The 17,487-nt window shown below is 43.4% G+C and overlaps 1 protein-coding gene across 3 annotated transcripts in view; it reads right to left on the bottom strand.

Annotated features, from left to right (window-relative positions):
* The window catches only part of Zzef1 (zinc finger ZZ-type and EF-hand domain containing 1), a 126,047-nt gene that overhangs the window by 11,321 nt on the left and 97,239 nt on the right, over positions 1–17,487 (bottom strand). For all 3 annotated transcript variants that reach the window (XM_021176147.2, XM_029484135.1, XM_029484134.1), the window contains exons 40-49: positions 14,635–14,912; positions 13,610–13,784; positions 12,957–13,089; positions 7,926–8,125; positions 6,924–7,043; positions 5,267–5,458; positions 4,325–4,425; positions 2,608–2,743; positions 2,156–2,515; positions 264–407 (exon numbers count right to left, since the gene is read on the bottom strand). In XM_021176147.2, the coding sequence (XP_021031806.1) occupies positions 264–407; positions 2,156–2,515; positions 2,608–2,743; positions 4,325–4,425; positions 5,267–5,458; positions 6,924–7,043; positions 7,926–8,125; positions 12,957–13,089; positions 13,610–13,784; positions 14,635–14,912 (1,839 nt within the window). The remainder of the gene's footprint in view (positions 1–263; positions 408–2,155; positions 2,516–2,607; positions 2,744–4,324; positions 4,426–5,266; positions 5,459–6,923; positions 7,044–7,925; positions 8,126–12,956; positions 13,090–13,609; positions 13,785–14,634; positions 14,913–17,487) is intronic.

Here is a 17,487-nt window from a genome sequence, read left to right as displayed (position 1 = left end):
ACAGTTAAAGAGGCTGACTCTAGATATGCATACAATCGTACTGCTGGAAGCTGAGGAGGATTCACTTGGGAGAGCTTACTATGGGGAAAAGGAGACTCCCCTCTGAGGCCAGAAGCCCACATTTTCCTGTTGATAAACCTCAGTCTGGAGAAGGGGAAACCTGGCTACCCAGGACTCTTGGCTTTAGACAGGAGACAAGGAAATATGTTCTTAGTCAGAGCTGGTGAGAAGAGGGAGCTACAGTTTCTGACGGTCAACTGTACCTCAAAGCTGGTGTTGTTGTTATAGGGATGTTTAGATTCCCTCACTTGCACCTCCATTCCTGGTTCCTCCATGAACTGACAGGCAGCCAGGGCCATGGTGCCCAGCATGTTCTCTCGGCAGCCCTGGAGTACTTTCTGTAGGATCTGAGAAGACAGAAAGCAGGTAAGAGCAGGGCCAGCTAGTGTCATCCGGAAGAAGGAAAAGCCTACTTCAGTCTGAGATCCACTTGCTCGAAGGCACTGTCAACCATCCAACCTGCCCCCAAATGCAATTCCAGCTCCCCCTCTCAACATGCCCTGTTCTGAATCAGAATAATCACTTCTAGGAAGCCTTCAAGCAGAGAACTAGTCATAGATGTTCCAGGCCCCTAAAACACTTACCACCAAGCAGATAGGAGCTGTAAAGTACACATTACAGCACACAGGGTGAAATGGCCAAAATGAGGAGCTCCAGGGACCAATGGGCAAAGAAGCACATGTCTAAGACAGGGGCCAGCCAAGGCAGTGGCTGCCTGCCACTGCTCTTCATGGAGGGCAGATGAGGCTAGAGCACACTGCCAGTGTCTGTAGGGCCGTGATGCTAGCTAACAATCTAGGGTTTGCAGAAACCAATGGTCCTAGGTGGGCAAAACAAGGATCAGAGAACACATCAACCTCCCCATGCCCAGCACACTGCACAGGAGTGAGAGGATTAACATGACTCATGATTTCTGTACCTGAAACTGAGGAGACAGTGAACCTCCTCTAAACCTGCATCAGAAGAAATGAGTGCACAAGGATGCTAAGGTGTGGACCAGGATGTTTTCTGTGATGCTGGGCTCTCTGCTTCTATGTAGTAGGTAGTAGAAAATGGACTCTGACCCAGCATTAGTTAGATATTCATTTATATGTATGCATGTGGCTGGAAGATATATATTCATATTCATATAGATGTCTGTGGAGGCAGAAGAAGGTAATGGATCCCCCAGAATTGGAGTTGTAGGAGATTGTGAACTGCCCAGAATGAATGCTGGGACTAAATCTATGCCTTCTGCAGGGGCAGCAAGTGCTTGTAACTGCTCAGTTATCTTTCTGGCCTCACAGCATTATTCAATGGCTCAATGGCTAAGAGGACTGCTCTGACAGAGGACTCTAATTCAGTTTGCAGCATGCACATGAATGCTCACGACCTTTTTAAACTATAGTTTTAGGATATATGACACCCTCTTTTGGCCCTTGAGGGCATAATATACACATGAAGTACTTACACACAGGCAGAACATTGTACACATAAAATAAAAATAAATTAGAAAAGAAAAATCAAAATACAATATGGCCTCCAACTTAAAACTCCAAATTGTTTTTGGCTAAACAGAATCTCATGGACTCTGGAGAAATCTCCATTGCCCAGAAGCCAGAGTCTTGGATAAGTCTCTACCTATACAAACAAGGTCATGGGGCAACCCAGGTGAGAGGGCAGATCACTTGACTTTCACAGACAGCCAGAAATGACAATTTAAAACACAAGTCAAGACCCTCATTGGAAGCCTTGTTGTATTATGGGGAAGGCTACCTGGACATCCTAATTACCTCGTCCCTTGACTTTCCATCATGTGAAATTTCAGAGACCTGAGAAGACACTGGCTAGCTAGAAGAGCTGTAAGACGTAGAGTTGTAAAACAGCCAAGGCAGAAGGCCAAAGCAGGTTTCCAGGGACTACTACTGCAAGTGTTCTCTGCACTCACTCAGGTCTGTGCTGTGAGATCAATTCCAAAAAACCCATGGGCCAGACAAGAGCAGCCCTTATGTCTGCTGTATTCATACCTGTCAAGGGGCTGTGCCTTTCAAACACCCCAGGGCTAGAGATAAGGAAGGGGCAGAGAGGAGCCTGGGCAGAGCAGAGAGTTAGCTACCTTCTCCCACTGGTGCTTTTCTTCCAGCTGCATGAACATATCCAGAATGTAGGTCATATGTGCAGGGCCACTAAGCTCCAGGATGTCCTCACTCACTGGCACGTGCCCTGGCCACTCGGCCAGCAGGGAGGCGAGCACATGGCGAGCATATAGGACTGAGGTGGCCTCGTTCACACGGAAGAGGTAGTCCCGGACAGCCCGCTTGCTCTTGCAGTTCAGCTCCTTGTGCAGGAGGGCAGCACTCTTGCTCCGGCGCTGCTTGGCATAGCTCTGCTGTAGCTCGCTCTCTGTGCTGGAAATCAGCTTCTGGGTCACAGGATTTGATTCAGGAGTGGCTTGGTCAGAGCGTGCAGGCCGGGACTGCAAAGCCAAGACCATCGTTACAGAGGCCCAGCCTTCTCACTATAGGGAGCAGAAGTGCACACATTTTGATCCCAAGACAGGTGACATACCAAGCATGGCAAGATAATCATGTCTGTGTCCACAGCTTTGGCGCTCTGCTCCTCCAGCCTCAGACTCCTACTGGGTTGCCACCTCTGGGCCAAGCAGCGAATCCTCTCATCTGTAGTGAGCTCATCCCCATCAAACCTGAAGGGGAGCCCAGTGATAGGCACAGAAAACGGAGGAGATAAGAGCTTAGAATATACTGCACTTTTTAGAAAGGTGCCCAGGGCTATACTCTCACTATTATCCCCTTCTGGTTACATCATCACTTGCTGTACTCTACAAACTAGAGTCACAGCATTCATCCATTCATGCATACACATAGACTTCCGTGCATATCCTCATGGCAGAGATGTACACTGTCCCCATGGAACCACTTTCCTCTTTATCTTTATTTTTCAAAAATTACTTTTTGTGTTTGTGTTTTGTCTACATTTATGTCTGTGCACCACATGCAGGCCTGGCCTCAAAAGAAGGTGCTCAATCCCCTGGGACTGGTGTTAAAGATGGCTGCATACTGCTATATGGATGCTGAGAATCACACCCAGGTCCTCCACAAGTCAACAAGTGTTCTTAACCACTGAGATATTTCTCCAGCCTATTAATCTTTCTTTATTTTGGGATGTGTGTATGGGAAGCTGACCTCATTACCTCATTGCCCTCCACCTTATTTTTAGAGACAGTGTCTCTCACTGAGCTTAAATCTTCCTGATTTGGTTTGCCTGGCTAACTTGTAAGCTTCAGGAATCCATGTCTCTACCCCACATCCCCATTACTAGAGTTATAGACGAGTCCTGCCAGGCCTAGCTTTTACATGGGCACAGATCCTAATGCTTGCATGACACATACTTTATCAAGTGGGCAGTCTTCCCAGTGTTCCCTTTCTGTCTGCCTTTGCATGGTTATGTGAGAAAAGCACACATTCTATGTGCTTCAGTCTGAGGGCCTGCTATGGTTTTAGTCCCAGCATCTTAGGGTGTACCCTGACGGCTGTCCTCTCACAGTTCCTGCTCCATCTCACACAGGGTTTAGGTAATGCACAGGCTAAAGTAGAAACATGAAGCAAGTTCACTGAAATTCATTACACGTTAGAATAAGAAGCTAAAGGGCTAGGGAGGTAGCTTAGCATGTACAAGACTCTGGGTCTGAGACCTAGCAAAAAGGGAGGGAGGAGACAAGAGAGAAACAAGACAAAAAGAGGTAGGAGGAAAAGATGTGTGTGTTGGAAGAGAGAGATACCAAAGCCAGGTCATGGGGAGAGAAGAGGAGACTGTGTGGTAGATATGTAAAGTTCTACACAAATTCAAGAGATGGATTCGAAGCCATCTCTGAGCTTCCTGGACAAGAGAAGGTTATACTGTTGATTAAATAGTCATTCCTGTGGAAAAGTCACAAGAATAATACTGATGAAAACATGGGAGCCAAAAATCACTCTCAAGCCACAGCACCTGCTCTGCTCTGTGCCATTTGCTCACTGGATGGCATGAGATGCATCCCAAAGGCTGTACCTGTAAGAGTGCACACATGACATTCTCAAAGGAAACCATCAAACTCTTAGAGATGTTCCAGGCAAAGTGGCACAGTTGCCTTTCCTGGGGCACCAGTAAGAACTCCAGGTCAGTCCCTTGGCTGCCTGGCCTACCAGGATCTCTCCAGATCCCCTGGCAGCAGGTGAGGGGTCCTCATTCTCACTTGGAACACTGAAGTTCATCTCAACGTCTTTACCTCTTCTGAACCTCTAGGAAGAACGAATCAGTCTTCTTCATCTGCAGTTCATATATGGCCCGGAGAATGTGCAGAGGGGCATTGAGGGCATCATGAGCCATCTGGAGGCATGAAAGAAGGTGAAAGACAGCTGAGAACATGTTCTTTAAGACACAGACAATATGCACTCCAACGTGATGAAACACTATCTCAGGTTACCCCAGGTTACAGTTGAAGAACAATATGGAGGTACTTTTTAAAAGCATATCAAATTTTGAGTACTAAGATATGAACTATAAAATGTGCAGTTCTATTTAAAGCCACTTTAGTGGCTAGAAAAATGGCTCAGTAGTTAAAAATACTTATTATTCTTGCAGAGGACCTGGGTTTAGTTGCCAGCACCCACAAGGTGGCTCAGAACAACCTGTGATGTCAGTTTCAAGGGATTCACTGACCTTTTTGACCTGCTACAGGCTCCTTCTTTACATGTTGGACATGTAAAATCACACAGGCATACACCATGTACATAAAATGAGTTAATCTTAAAGCCACTACAATGATATAGCTCTACTATTGTTCTAGATCTTTTCTGTATACCATAGACTAAACAGGAAATGAATTTTCAGGACATCAAATTGAGTAGTTAGAAAGTTTTAAAAATTTATTTATGTGAATAGATGTTTTGCCTGTATGTTTGACGGTGTACCAATGTATAGCCTAGTAGTGCCCATGGAGGCCAGAAGAGGGTGTTGGGTCCTCTGGAATTAGAGTTAACAGACAGTTGTGAGCTCCCATTTGGGTGCTGGAAATCCAACCTGGGTCTCCTAGAAGACCAACAAGTACTCAACCACTGAGCTACCTCTGCAGTCCTTAGAAATACCGAGGATGAAGCATAGCCCAAGCCAAAGAGAACCCATTCCTTTGATGCCCATGTCCTACCCACAAGATGACCAATGAACATACCAAGAAGCATATTCTGGTGGGTTCATCCACATTTTCAAGAGGGTCTAGCTTCTTCTGTTCTGCTTCTCCAGGGCTACTAACTGGCCGGTCCAGTTCTTCTTCTTGGTCTCCTCGTTCATCTAGCTCCAGGTCTCCATGTTCAGCCAGAGTGTTGATCTCCTTTTTTGACGAGTACAGCATGATGGACAGAATCTACACACACAGTCAGTCAAGCAGAGCAGGGAGACGAGTGTTGAGTGAGTGAGAGGATGACCTAGGTCTTTACTATATTAAGGGCACAGAGGTTTAAGATATCAGAGTGCACACGGGTATGAGTATGTGATTAGTAAAGGAGCAGGAAAGCATGTTCAATTGTACACATAACAGGAAATGCTAACAAAACTATGGAAGCCCTTGTGTTTATTAACTTTTCTTGATAGCCCAAATGGGTATTATTCTTTTCTAACTTGTTTTGGAGAAATGTAACTATTAAGTTATTTAAAATGATTATATCGGGGCTGGAGAGATGGCTCAATAGTTAAGAGCACTGACTGCTCTTCTAGAAGTCCTGAGTTCAAATCCCAGCAACCACATGGTGGTTCACAACCATCTGTAATGGGATCTGATGCCCTCTTCTGGTGTGTCTGAAGACAGCCACAGTGTACTCATATACATAAAAAAAATACTTCTTTAAAAAATGTTTATATCCTTTGACCTACTAACTTATCTTTTAGAAATGACAAAATACATGAAAAATGCTGTTTAAAATACAGCCAATGAAGCATTAATAATGGCAAAAGCCTGCAAAGCACTTTCTAGTCTTATACATAGCCACTGAAAAGGGTGTTTATAGGAGCTGCAGATACAGCTCAGCAGTTAAGAAGAGCATTGGATGCTTTTCCAGAGGACTTGAGTTCACTTCCAAGAACCCACATGGCAGCTCACAACCATCTGTAACTGAAGTCCAGGGCAACTGATGTCCTCTTCTGGCATCTATGGGGCACCAGGCATTCAAGTGGTGCAGACATGTTTGCAGGCAAAACACCCATACATATAAAATAAATAAAAATAAAATTTAAAAAAGATTCTCTAAGATCCCAGTTACCTATTAATATGTTTTAGCATATGTCCCTTAGATGTAAGGAACCCAGAGGTGATTCTTCAAATGCAGGCACCTGTGGAGGTGAGGGTGGGGGACACAGCACACCCTGGTAGCACAGCTTCCCTGATACTAGATGCTAGCACTTGACCTTGAAAGCCTCTGGGAACTTCAAGAATTCCAATAAGGAACATCTAAGGCCTCAGGGGAGTAACAATAAAGTGAAATTATAGACTGAAATCCTACATAAGGTAAACATGAGTGTGGTCGTATTTACAAACCGATTTTAGCTCAAAGGAATTTTAGAGGGAAATAGTAATTCAAAAGCACATTTTATTATCATGGTATAATGGCCAATTATGTGTTTCTACAAAATACTCCTCCAAGGTTCTTTGAACAAACACCCAATTCATTTTCCTGGCAGGGGAGGACAGGTGTCAGGATCCCTGATTCAGGAAGGCAGAACCAAGGTTGGGTTTCAAAGCTGCCCAGAATTAGAATACACCGGATGGAACTGGTTGGAACAAGCTAGCTCTGCTTCTGGGCTCAGCTCTACAGGAAGCCCTCCCTCCTCATTACCTCTAGGTCTCGGAGGAGCCAAGTCTTACTGAAGCCGGTCCCTTTGCTACACTTCTTCACCAGCAGCTTTAGCAGATCGGTCTGGAGGAAGGTGGCCTGGGTCTCTTCAAAACCGTGAGCCTGCCAAGCCAAGGGAGTGATTTGCAGCTGGTATAGAGTGATGGTTAAGGTTGGACAGAGCAACAGCCTTCCCCAGAGCCCAGTCTCAGCTTCCAACAGAAATGCTCGTCAGTAAGAAAGTGCTCCAAATCTTAACCCCGAGCCATTGCTCCTCATTCACTCCGTGTTTTGTCATTGAACAAGCACTCTTGAAACCTATTTACTGTCACTTCCCCTCTCTTTACTTTCCCAAAACTCTTGAGGCTAAAATCCAAGCCCTAATAATGGACAACTGAGTCTTATAAAGCTCCCTGCCTGCTTCTTTGGCTTCATCCCTTAGGCTGCACTGTCTTAAAGACCCGGAGGTCCTTCTGCTCTGTGACCATCAATGCCCAATCCACTTCAAGGTCTGAAACTTGCTATCCCCATATCTGCCGCCTCAAATTTCCCTTTTTGAAAGGCTTTCTGATGCAGAGCTGTCTTCCTTGAAGGTATGCAAGGAAGACTCTAACCCTCATGAGAGCATGGCCCTTCTTCCTAGCTCACCACTGAACACCCAGTTCCACTTGGTTCTTGGTGCTCAACAAGTATCAACAGGCATTCCTATAATGACCCGAGGAGCTCCTGTTAGGTGGGAAGTGACAAACCTTTCAGACCAGTTTTCTTCTCCCCTGACAGGATTATATCTCCACGAAGCCAACTGTGGTTAAGTCCATGAAACAATATTAGAAAAACTGAGACTCAAACCACTGGGAAAGTTCTATTTCCTCCCTAAAGCAATCCTTGTGTAAGCATTTCTCAAAACAGCCGTTGTTAACCGTTCATCGAAATCAGACGGCATTTCCTCCGAATTAATCCCCTGCAGACTGTAGCTTTGTGCAAATGGAAAAGGCTCACCATTACCTTTAGTGTTTTATATAAACCTTTGAGAGCCAGAGACAGGACCCAGGTTGCTTCCACTGCCTCGGGACAATGGCTATCCATGCTGGTTTGCAGAAGGTGACTGGCAATAAAGGCAAAGTGCTGGGAGTACTGGCTCAGCTGGGACTGAGAGGTGCCACATTCTTGTCCTCCTCCCTTCTGGACCAGCTGATAGTCCTTCACTGAAGCATCATGTCAAAATGGAAAAGAAAGGCATAAAGGATCCTGTTAGTGCCCCTTGCAGCTGCATTTCTCCACAGGCCTCACTAAAGCAAGGACTGCAGAAACAAGACCTATAGTCTAGGTCCCCACTGTATTTATGCCCAGTTTGCAGATGATCACGGAGAAACCAAGAAGGACAAGTCACAATGCAAAATTCTTATTACTATGCACAAGCAAGTTATTGCTGGAAGTACTGTGATGACTGTTCTGGGTTGACACCTTGACTACATCTGGGACTGACTAAAACCCAAGTGGCTAGGTCCATCTGTGAGGGATTTTTTTTTTTTTTAATTACATCATTTGAAATGGGAAGATCCACCTTTAATCCAGGCTACACCTGCTGGCAGCCTATATAAAGGACATGGAAGAAAGAAGCTTGCAGTCTTTGCCTGCTTGCCTTCACTCTCACGCCAAGTCCATTCCTTCAATGTCATCAGAGCTTGCTTCTTTGGGATTCTGGCATATACTGAAGATCAGATAAGACTTCCAGCCTCATGGACTGAGAAACTACTAGATTCTTGGACTCTTGGACCTTCTGTTGATAGACAGCTATTGCTGGGGTAGCTGGACTACAGCTTGTAAGTCATTCACATAAATCTCTCTCTCTCTCTCTCTCTCTCTCTCTCTCTCTCTCTCTCTCTCTCACACACACACACACACACACGGATATCAGGATATTTATATATTGAATAAATATAAATATATATGTGTGTATGTGTGTATTTATTTATTTTTGTTTCTCTAAAGAACCCTTACTAAATGCAGATTTTGGTACCAGAAGTAGTTCTAGAGCAATAGAAATATAAGTATGAAAAATTTTAAGTATCTGGAATAGGCTTTCCCAATTTGCCAACACCTATAGTTACCAAAGCCTCTCTAGTTACTGAAGCCTTTCCTGGGAGCTTATATTTTACCCACTTAAGGAGACAAATGCATTTAATTATCCTGACTGACCAATTATGAAAGGCAACAGATTTGGTGTCTTGGTATATAAAACGTTTGACAATCTGTGGGAAAATAAGGAAAACAATGTTGCTGGTTGGTTGCTCCGAGCATCTCTGACAAAGGAGAAGAATGAGCTCCATGACAGAATTAGCCAACTCCTAGCATCTTAGAACACGGTGAAGGGCAATGAACTCAGTGAGAAACTGACTGGCTCCAGATAGACGGAAACAGTCTGCAAGTGTCTAAGTGCGCCCTGGAAGAGAATCAGCAGCCTCAGAGCTTAAGTTGTAGGAAACCAAACTGAGGCCCTCATTATACGACTGGCTAACTTGCAACAAAAATTCAAGTCCCAGCCTCAGGGGGTGCCGGTGGTTCAAGTCAGGCATTAATGGTAAAGAATGGGATCCTGTCATTTGGGGTGGGGAAACCCACTGAAGTTGAGAACTTTGAACCCTCAGAAGGGTTTGTCTCACCTGAGAAAGTGGTCTCTCCACTCTGAGCACATGTACTTCTACTCCTGAAATACTGCCCTTTCCACCTTTGACTGAGGAAATTAATCCTTCATTGTCTGCTAAACCAGAAGTGACCTTCTCTGAAAAAGATGCCAGGACAGGCAAACTGGGTCCCTCAGGGGCCACCAATAGTTGCCTTTAGATCAGATTTAAGGCAAAGCAGGCTCCTAGAGGGGAGGTAGAAAGTGCAATCTGGGAGGAGGCTCGCTACACTACTAAAGATCACAAAGAGTTTGCTAATTCATTGGAGCAGAAGTCTAGGGAATATGTGTGGGAATGGATTGTAGGGGTGTGGGATAATGGAAGATGTATAAAACTGGATCAGGCTGAGTTTATTGATATGGGCCCTCTGAGTGGTTTAATATGGATTCTTGGACAAAAAAAAAAGCATCTAAAGTTTGTCTTAATGGTTGGATGAAGCACTTGTCAAAAGATGACCTACTGAGAAGGAGATGGAGATGCCACTATCTCTTGGCTTGGAGCTGATGAAAGGATTTTAAGACTCAAGGAAACTGTAATGCTAGGGTGAGCACACTGTATAAAATCTAATCATCCACAATGGAAAGGTCCAGAAGACATGCCTTTCACTAATCCTGCAAGATGTAAAATGGTAAGAGGGGCACCAGAGCATTTGAAGAGTTTTGTTGTTGTTCTTTTCCTTGTATCAGACCTAAGGGTTGAAGACTCTGCTGTCCAGTTGGATTAATTAGATGGAATGGGGCTAATTGGGCCCTCAAAGTAGCAAGAGCAGGTGGCAGCACTGAATCGCCAAAGGCAAGGTATTGGGCAGCACTGACAAAGCATCGTCCATAATGGCCTGACCAGTCATGGGTAGCACAGGCCAAGTGATTTTTATGGTGTTATAACTCATATGGATCTTTGGTACTGGCTAGTCAATCATGGTGTTTCTGAGCTGAAGGGGCCTTATCTGGCATCAATAGGAGGGGAGGCCCTTGGTCCTGTGAAGGCTTGATGCCCCAGTGTAGAGGAATGCTAGGGCAGTGAGGCAGGAGTGGGTAGGTGGGTGGGGGAGCACCCTAATAGAAGCAGGGTAAGGGACAATGGGATAGGGGATTTGCAGAGGGGAAACTGGAAAAGGTTTGGCTTTTGGGGTTTTTTTTTACATTTGCAATGTAAATAAATAAAATATCCAATTAAAAAAAAATCATGGTGTTTCTAGGCATGAAATAGATTTAAAAAAAGACTATTGCATTTTTATTTGATCTAAGAGGAAAAACATTACAAATAAATGAAAGGCTCCACTGGATTGTGGCAAAAGGGATTCTCAGCTCATTAGCCAATTTCCAGATAAGCCAGTTTGCAGAATCAGAACCCTTGAATGAAGGAATTTTCAGGCTCCATTGAAGAAGGACCTTGATAAAATATCTAAGAGTCTTATGGTTAGCCTTTCTCCAGGAACTTATGGCCCTTTGCAAGGATAATTGTACACCAGGGGAAAGGAAACAATCTGACTTTCCAGGGTCCACTGAACACTGATTCCAAATTGATGCTGATTCTGAGAGATCCCATGAAACACAGTGGCCCTTAAAGTAGAAGCTTATGGAGGTCAAGTAATTAATGGAGTTCTGACTGAAGTCTGACTCACAGTAGGTCCAGTGGGTCCTGTGGTTACTTCCCCAGTCCCAGAATGTATCATTGGGACAGATATACTTAGAAGTTGGCAGAATTTTGACATTAGTTCTCTGACTTGTAGAGTGAGGGCTACTATCATTAGAAAGGCTAGATGGAAGTCTTTAGAGTCGCCACTGCTAGAGAAGACAGTGACTCAGGAATAGTGTACGCACACACACACACACACACACACACACACACACACACACACAGTATAACAACAACAAATCCCCAAATATCTCAGCTTAGAATTTATCCAGAAAAATTAAGTTTCATAAAGATTTTAATCTTAATTATATGTATACACGTCTGCCAGTGTGATGGTTTGTACCTGTAAGTACAATGCCAGTGGAGACTAAGAAGGGTGCTGGAGTCCTGGAGCTGGAGTTAGGGTATTTGTGAGCCACTGGATATGGGTGCTGGAAGCAGACCTGGACCTTCTGCATGAGCAGTGTGTGCTCTTAACTGCTGAACCCTCTCTCCAGCCACAGTAAAATCGTCTTGCAAAGACAAAGACAAAGCTGGGAGCGGTGGTGCACACTGCAGCTCCAGCACTTGGGAGAGGGGCCAACAGGGCTATATGTAAGACTCAGTCTCAGCAACAATGACATGGTGAGAACAAACATCCTCCAGACAGATTCTTGTAGAAGACATGGACTATAAGAAGTGCTAAGGGAAGTGTTTCAAACCAGAAAAAATTATACTAAATGAAATCTGAATCTATAAAAAGGAATGAACAGCAGAAATAGTAATTGTGTAGTTGAATAAAATATACATTGTTTTCATTTTAAAATCTCTCTAAAAATAACTCATATTTAAAAGTTGACATTATGTATAATGATGTAGAATAAAGAGAATGACTACAATAACAGGAACAGTGAGGCAGATATGGGGCACAAATGCAGTATTTTGACACAACTGCAAAGTGTAATAACATCTGAAACAGACAGTCCCAGGGGTACAGAACAAACTTCAGGGTGGTCTCCAAAGTGCTGCCTATGCTGACACTAGAGCAACAGTTACAGGTGGAGCCAACAGCAGACATGAAATGAATCTTTAACACATGAGAAAATCAATCCAAAAGAAGGCAAGAGAAAATAAAAGGAGAACTAAGAACAGATGGGACAAATGGAAAGAAAATACACAAGGAGGTGGCAGATTTCAACTCAAGTCAACCATACAATGCCTGGATAAGCACTGGAAGGAAGGGGCTGTCACAGTGGATTTAAAAAGAAAACCCCGACTAATAGTATCTATAAGAAATCAACTTATATGAATATTATGCTTATTAATTATTATTACTTTTTATCACAGAGTCTCATTATGCAGCCCAGACTGGCCTCAAACTTACTACCTATCAGGCTGATCTTGAATGTGTGACCTTCCTGCCTCACTGCTGAAGTCACAGACATGTACCACCACACTCTGCATAAGTAATGCACTTTAATTGTAACGATATGAACTGGTGAGAGAACTCAGTGGATAAAGTCATTTGCCACCAACCCTGATAACCTCTCTACAGCCTCAGGTGGTACAATGAGAGAACTGACTATGCAAATGAGCACACACAAATAAATAACTGTAATTAAAAAATTTAAATATCACATGCAGGAGCAAGAACTCAGGGATCTCCACTGGCTTTAGAGCATGCAAGGGTTAAACCATTTCTCTCATTCTTAGAAGACACAATTATGCTTAAGACCTGTTTTCCTTTTCCTGGTTTTGACGTCGACAATCACAGCTCTATTCTTCTCAGTGAAGTGTTTCAAGATGATCACATTATGGGGTTCATTGGCATTATCCATATAAACACAGCGGGTTCCCACACAGAGGACCTGGAGCATTGATGCAGGAAGAGGCACATAATTAGGCACAAGCCCAGTCCCTTTTACTTGCTCCTCTACAAGCACACAAGGATGGAGGCTTCTCACCCCTAAGTCCAAAGGATTTGGTACAGACCTGGCATAAAACTAGTTTAGGTGCTTGACATAGCTTTACAGCTCCTCATTCCAATCATTTGATGCACACAAAATGAGTAAGATCAATAGGAGTGCCAGGATGAAAGAAAACAATCTCTGCAGCTCTTTGTGAATGAGTATACATAGTTACCTACTATCCAGACAAAGTAAACTAAATGAAATGTCTAACTGTTGACAGTGCAAATCTAACAACTGCACAATTTTGAAACAAAAACAAAAAAAAACCCCACCAAGACTATAAAAGCAAATCACATAACTAAAACAAAACTAAACTAAACTAAAACTAATTACAGACATATGTGTGTGTGTGTGTGTGTGTGTTGTGCATCTGCCTGTGCTATAGAGACTTGGGCAAACAGGCCTTCAGATGCTGTACCTGGGGGAAGCCGACAAGCACCAGCAGAGTGAAGATGTTGGTGTGCTTCAGTTGGAATGGCAGCTGCTTGATACAGTGGTCTGTGAAGGTGGCAATGACATCTCGCCACAACGGGGCATTGTTGAGTGACCGAAGGATCTCTGCCATGGAGCAGGCCCAGTCCAGGCCCACTCGGCTGGAAGGCAAGAACACCAATGTTAGGTAGCAGTATGTAAGGCTACATCTTCACACACATTATAGCTTATTATCCCTGGCGGAGTCAGACTCATGCAAAGAGCCATCCGTTACTTAGCCTAAAAAACTAACAGAATAATGCTTTTCACACAAAGATAAGCCAAAACACAACAACATCCAAATCAAGATCTGTTACATATATACTTAGTCTGCAAACTCAATTTACAACTATGTTCTCAAATATCTCTTAAAAACAGTGATTCTCAACCTGTTGGTTGTTCAACCCCCAAAGTCTAAAACCATCAGAAAATATAGATATTTACTTTATGTTTCATAACAGTTTCAAAATTACTGTTATGAAGAAGCAACAAAAATAATCTTATGGTTGGGGTCATCACACCATGAGGAACTGTATGAAGGGTCACAGCATTAGGAAGGTTGAGACCCACTGCTCTAGAATGTCATCCTCACATGTATACACAGAGATATTCACATTCACAGCTTAGAGATGTATATGGTACAAATCAGGGTCATCTTTCCTTCTTCACTTAATTTCAAGTTTTGTATTATGATTATGTTCATTTTTATAATGAAAACAGACTTTTCAACCCCAATGCTTATATTTACTTTTCTCTGGAAAAATCTACCAGAATAGATCTCATCAGAGCTGACTGGAAGGCACCATTGAGCCTCTCAGCTATTTAAGTGTAGACTGACTAGTTTAATCTCACAGGAGAGCCTCTGACAACAGCACCATAGCATACCAAAACTCATCAACAGCTAGACCTTTGTTCTCAGTGAACAGCACAGAGGGCAGAGTGGATGCTGGGTATATAAAAACCAAGGCTGACCTGTCCAGACAGACAGCTCCAAGGCTGAAGAGCAGGTGGGTGGTCTTCCAGCCATCTGGCACAACAGCATTGTCTGCTGTGGCAAACAGGTTGTGCTTGGCTGAAAGGACCTTCATGACTGCAGCATCTACTTCTGCTGGCTGAAGACGGATAATTAACTGGCCCAGAAGACCCAGGGTGAGGTGGTAGGTTTCATTCAGGTGGCCTGCATTGGAGATGACCACCTGAAACATGAGTGGGAGGACGTGCTCCAGATCTATCAGGGGGACTGTGGGACCCTGTCAACAGAGAGTGGAAACGTCTTTTTAGTACAAAATCCAAGCAGCCATACCAACTGCGTATGCCATCCACCCATGCGTCATTTACAATTGGTCTGATTCCAATCAACTGTGAATATGCTCAGGTATCATCTTATCCTACTTTTGTTTTTTAAGACAGGGTTTCTCTGTGTAGCCCTGGCTGTCCTGGAACTCACTCTGCAGACCAGGCTGGCCTCGAACTCAGAAATCCGCCTGCCTCTGCCTCCCGAGTGCTGGGATTAAAGGTGTGCACCACCACTGTCCAGCTTATCTTACTTTTTTTATTTAACTTTTTAAGATTTGTGCATGTATGTGAGTTTGTGCATATGTAAATATGGAGCTCTTGGAGCTGGAGCCACAAGTGGTGTTAAACCTCTGGACACGAGTGCAGGAACCAAATTTTGGTCTTCTGAAAGAGCAGCAAGTGTTCTTAACTGCTGAGCTGTGTCTCCAGCCCCCTTCTTGTCCTACTTCTAATATTCCTTTACTCTAAAGCATAAGCAAAATATTTATTTTTCTTCCTTTTCTGAAAGAACTAAAAAGTACAGAAAAGTCAGACTTTCCATCACAGTCCCACTCAGACCCACCAATGTTAAATTAAGGAAGTAACAACTGTTCAGTTAGCCATAGTTTGTCAACCTTTCTCCATATACATTTATAGGCAACACATATAAATTATTTTCCTTCCTTTCTTCCATGTTTATAATGTATATATATACATATACCATGGCACATTTAGAGGCCAAGGAAAACCTCTAGTGTTGGCTTTTCTCTTCTACTTATTTGAGACAGGGTCTCTTTGTTGTTTGTTTCTATGTATCTTAGAAACCTATGGGTTTCTGGGGGATTTTTCTGTCTCCTCCTTCCCTCACCGCTCTCCTAGGAGAGACATGTTACTGTATCCATCTTTACACAGGTTCTGAGGAGCCAACCTCAGGTCCTCATGCTTGCAGAGGTAAGCACTTTATCCACCAAGTTATCTCAGCCCTAGTTTTCTTTCTTTAAATACTATCTGCATTTTACTTGTCTTAAAAAGCTTCATTATTACAAATGCTATTTAGAAAACAACTGACCAGCCGGGCGTGGTGGCGCACGCCTTTAGTCCCAGCACTCGGGAGGCAGAGGCAGGCTGATTTCTGAGTTCGAGGCCAGCCTGGTCTACAAAGTGAGTGCCAGGCCGGGCAGGCCAAAAAAAACCCTTTTTAAAAAAAAAAAAAAAAAAAAAAAAAAAAGAAAACAACAAATGTCTAGAAATAAATAAATAAATAAATAAATAAATTTATTTATTTCTAGACATTTAAACCATTTGTCATTTTCCATAGGGGGGAAAAAACCCCAGAAAACCAGAGAAGCCCTTTAATAATTGTGAGTGTGCTTCAAGAGGGCAGTGTATCCATGTTAGGAAAACAAAGCAACCAAAGTGCCACAAGCTCTTAGCATTCCCCTCAAGAACGGGGTAATAGAGCCACTGGAGTCCAAGAAGACCAAGGGAGGTGTGCAGAAAGGGGCTGGTGTGGTGTAGGATTCGAGTTTCCTGTAATGGGTGTACCTAGGAACTGGCAAAAAGACAACCGGTGACAAGTTATTCAGTCTGGGGTGCCTTAGTGTAGAGTCCAAAGAGGAAAAGGAGAAGATGCGTCAGAGAACGGTGGCTATGATGGGTGTTTGATCAAATAAGTAATTATGCCAAGAGTCATGGGATCTAGGACTTCATGGTAAAGATCAGAGGTGCAAGTACAAACAGGAGAAAACTGACTGTGCTGTCAGGTGTAAACTGCAGGGATTGCTATGAACTCATAACTCATTCTCTGAATCCCTATGCTGAGAGGGCCCATACTGACGCTCTTGCCTGATATTGTGACTGACTCATGTATCAGACTTACTGCCCACACACAAGTGAGTTCTCTTGGTCTAATCATTATTCAGCAATAAACTGCTTTTAAAATTGTCCTGGACCCAGAGATCTGAGGACCCAGATTAGGTTTCAGTGATACCTCCTTTCCCCAGAGCATCACAAACATGGAGAAACTGTTTCCACAGTTTGCTAGCTCCGTCTTGGTTTTTTAAATTAATTAATTAATTTATTTATTTAACATATGTGAGTACATTGTTGCTGTCTTCAGACACACCAGAAGAGGGCATCTGATCCCATTACAGATGGTTGTAAGCCACCATGTGGTTGCTGGGAATTGAACTCAGGATCTCTGGAAGAGCTGTCAATGCTCTTAACTGCTGAGCCAACTCTCCAGCCCCTCTGTTTGATTCTTAACCATGAGAAAAAAAAAGTATTGCTAAAGGAGTCACCAATTCCTAAAGTAATATATACTCAATACAACTCCAATGAAAATAACTCACCAAATCTCAAAGGGGGCAGTTTGACAAAGGCTTGATTAAAAAAAAAAAAAAAAAAAAAAAAAAAACCAAATATGTACCTAGGAAGAGTCAAAAATATTGTAAAAAAGAATACTAAGGGCATAACTCAGCTGTTTCGAGCCTGTGACGATATTAATATTATGAAAGTTACCAAAGCAGGGCTGGAGAGATGACTCAGTGG

This window comes from Mus caroli, chromosome 11, assembly GCF_900094665.2.
Source record: "Mus caroli chromosome 11, CAROLI_EIJ_v1.1, whole genome shotgun sequence".
NCBI classification, from domain to species: Eukaryota; Metazoa; Chordata; class Mammalia; order Rodentia; family Muridae; genus Mus; species Mus caroli.
Note: the sequence above shows the minus strand (reverse complement) of the source record. Positions and strands in the feature narration are given on the sequence as shown.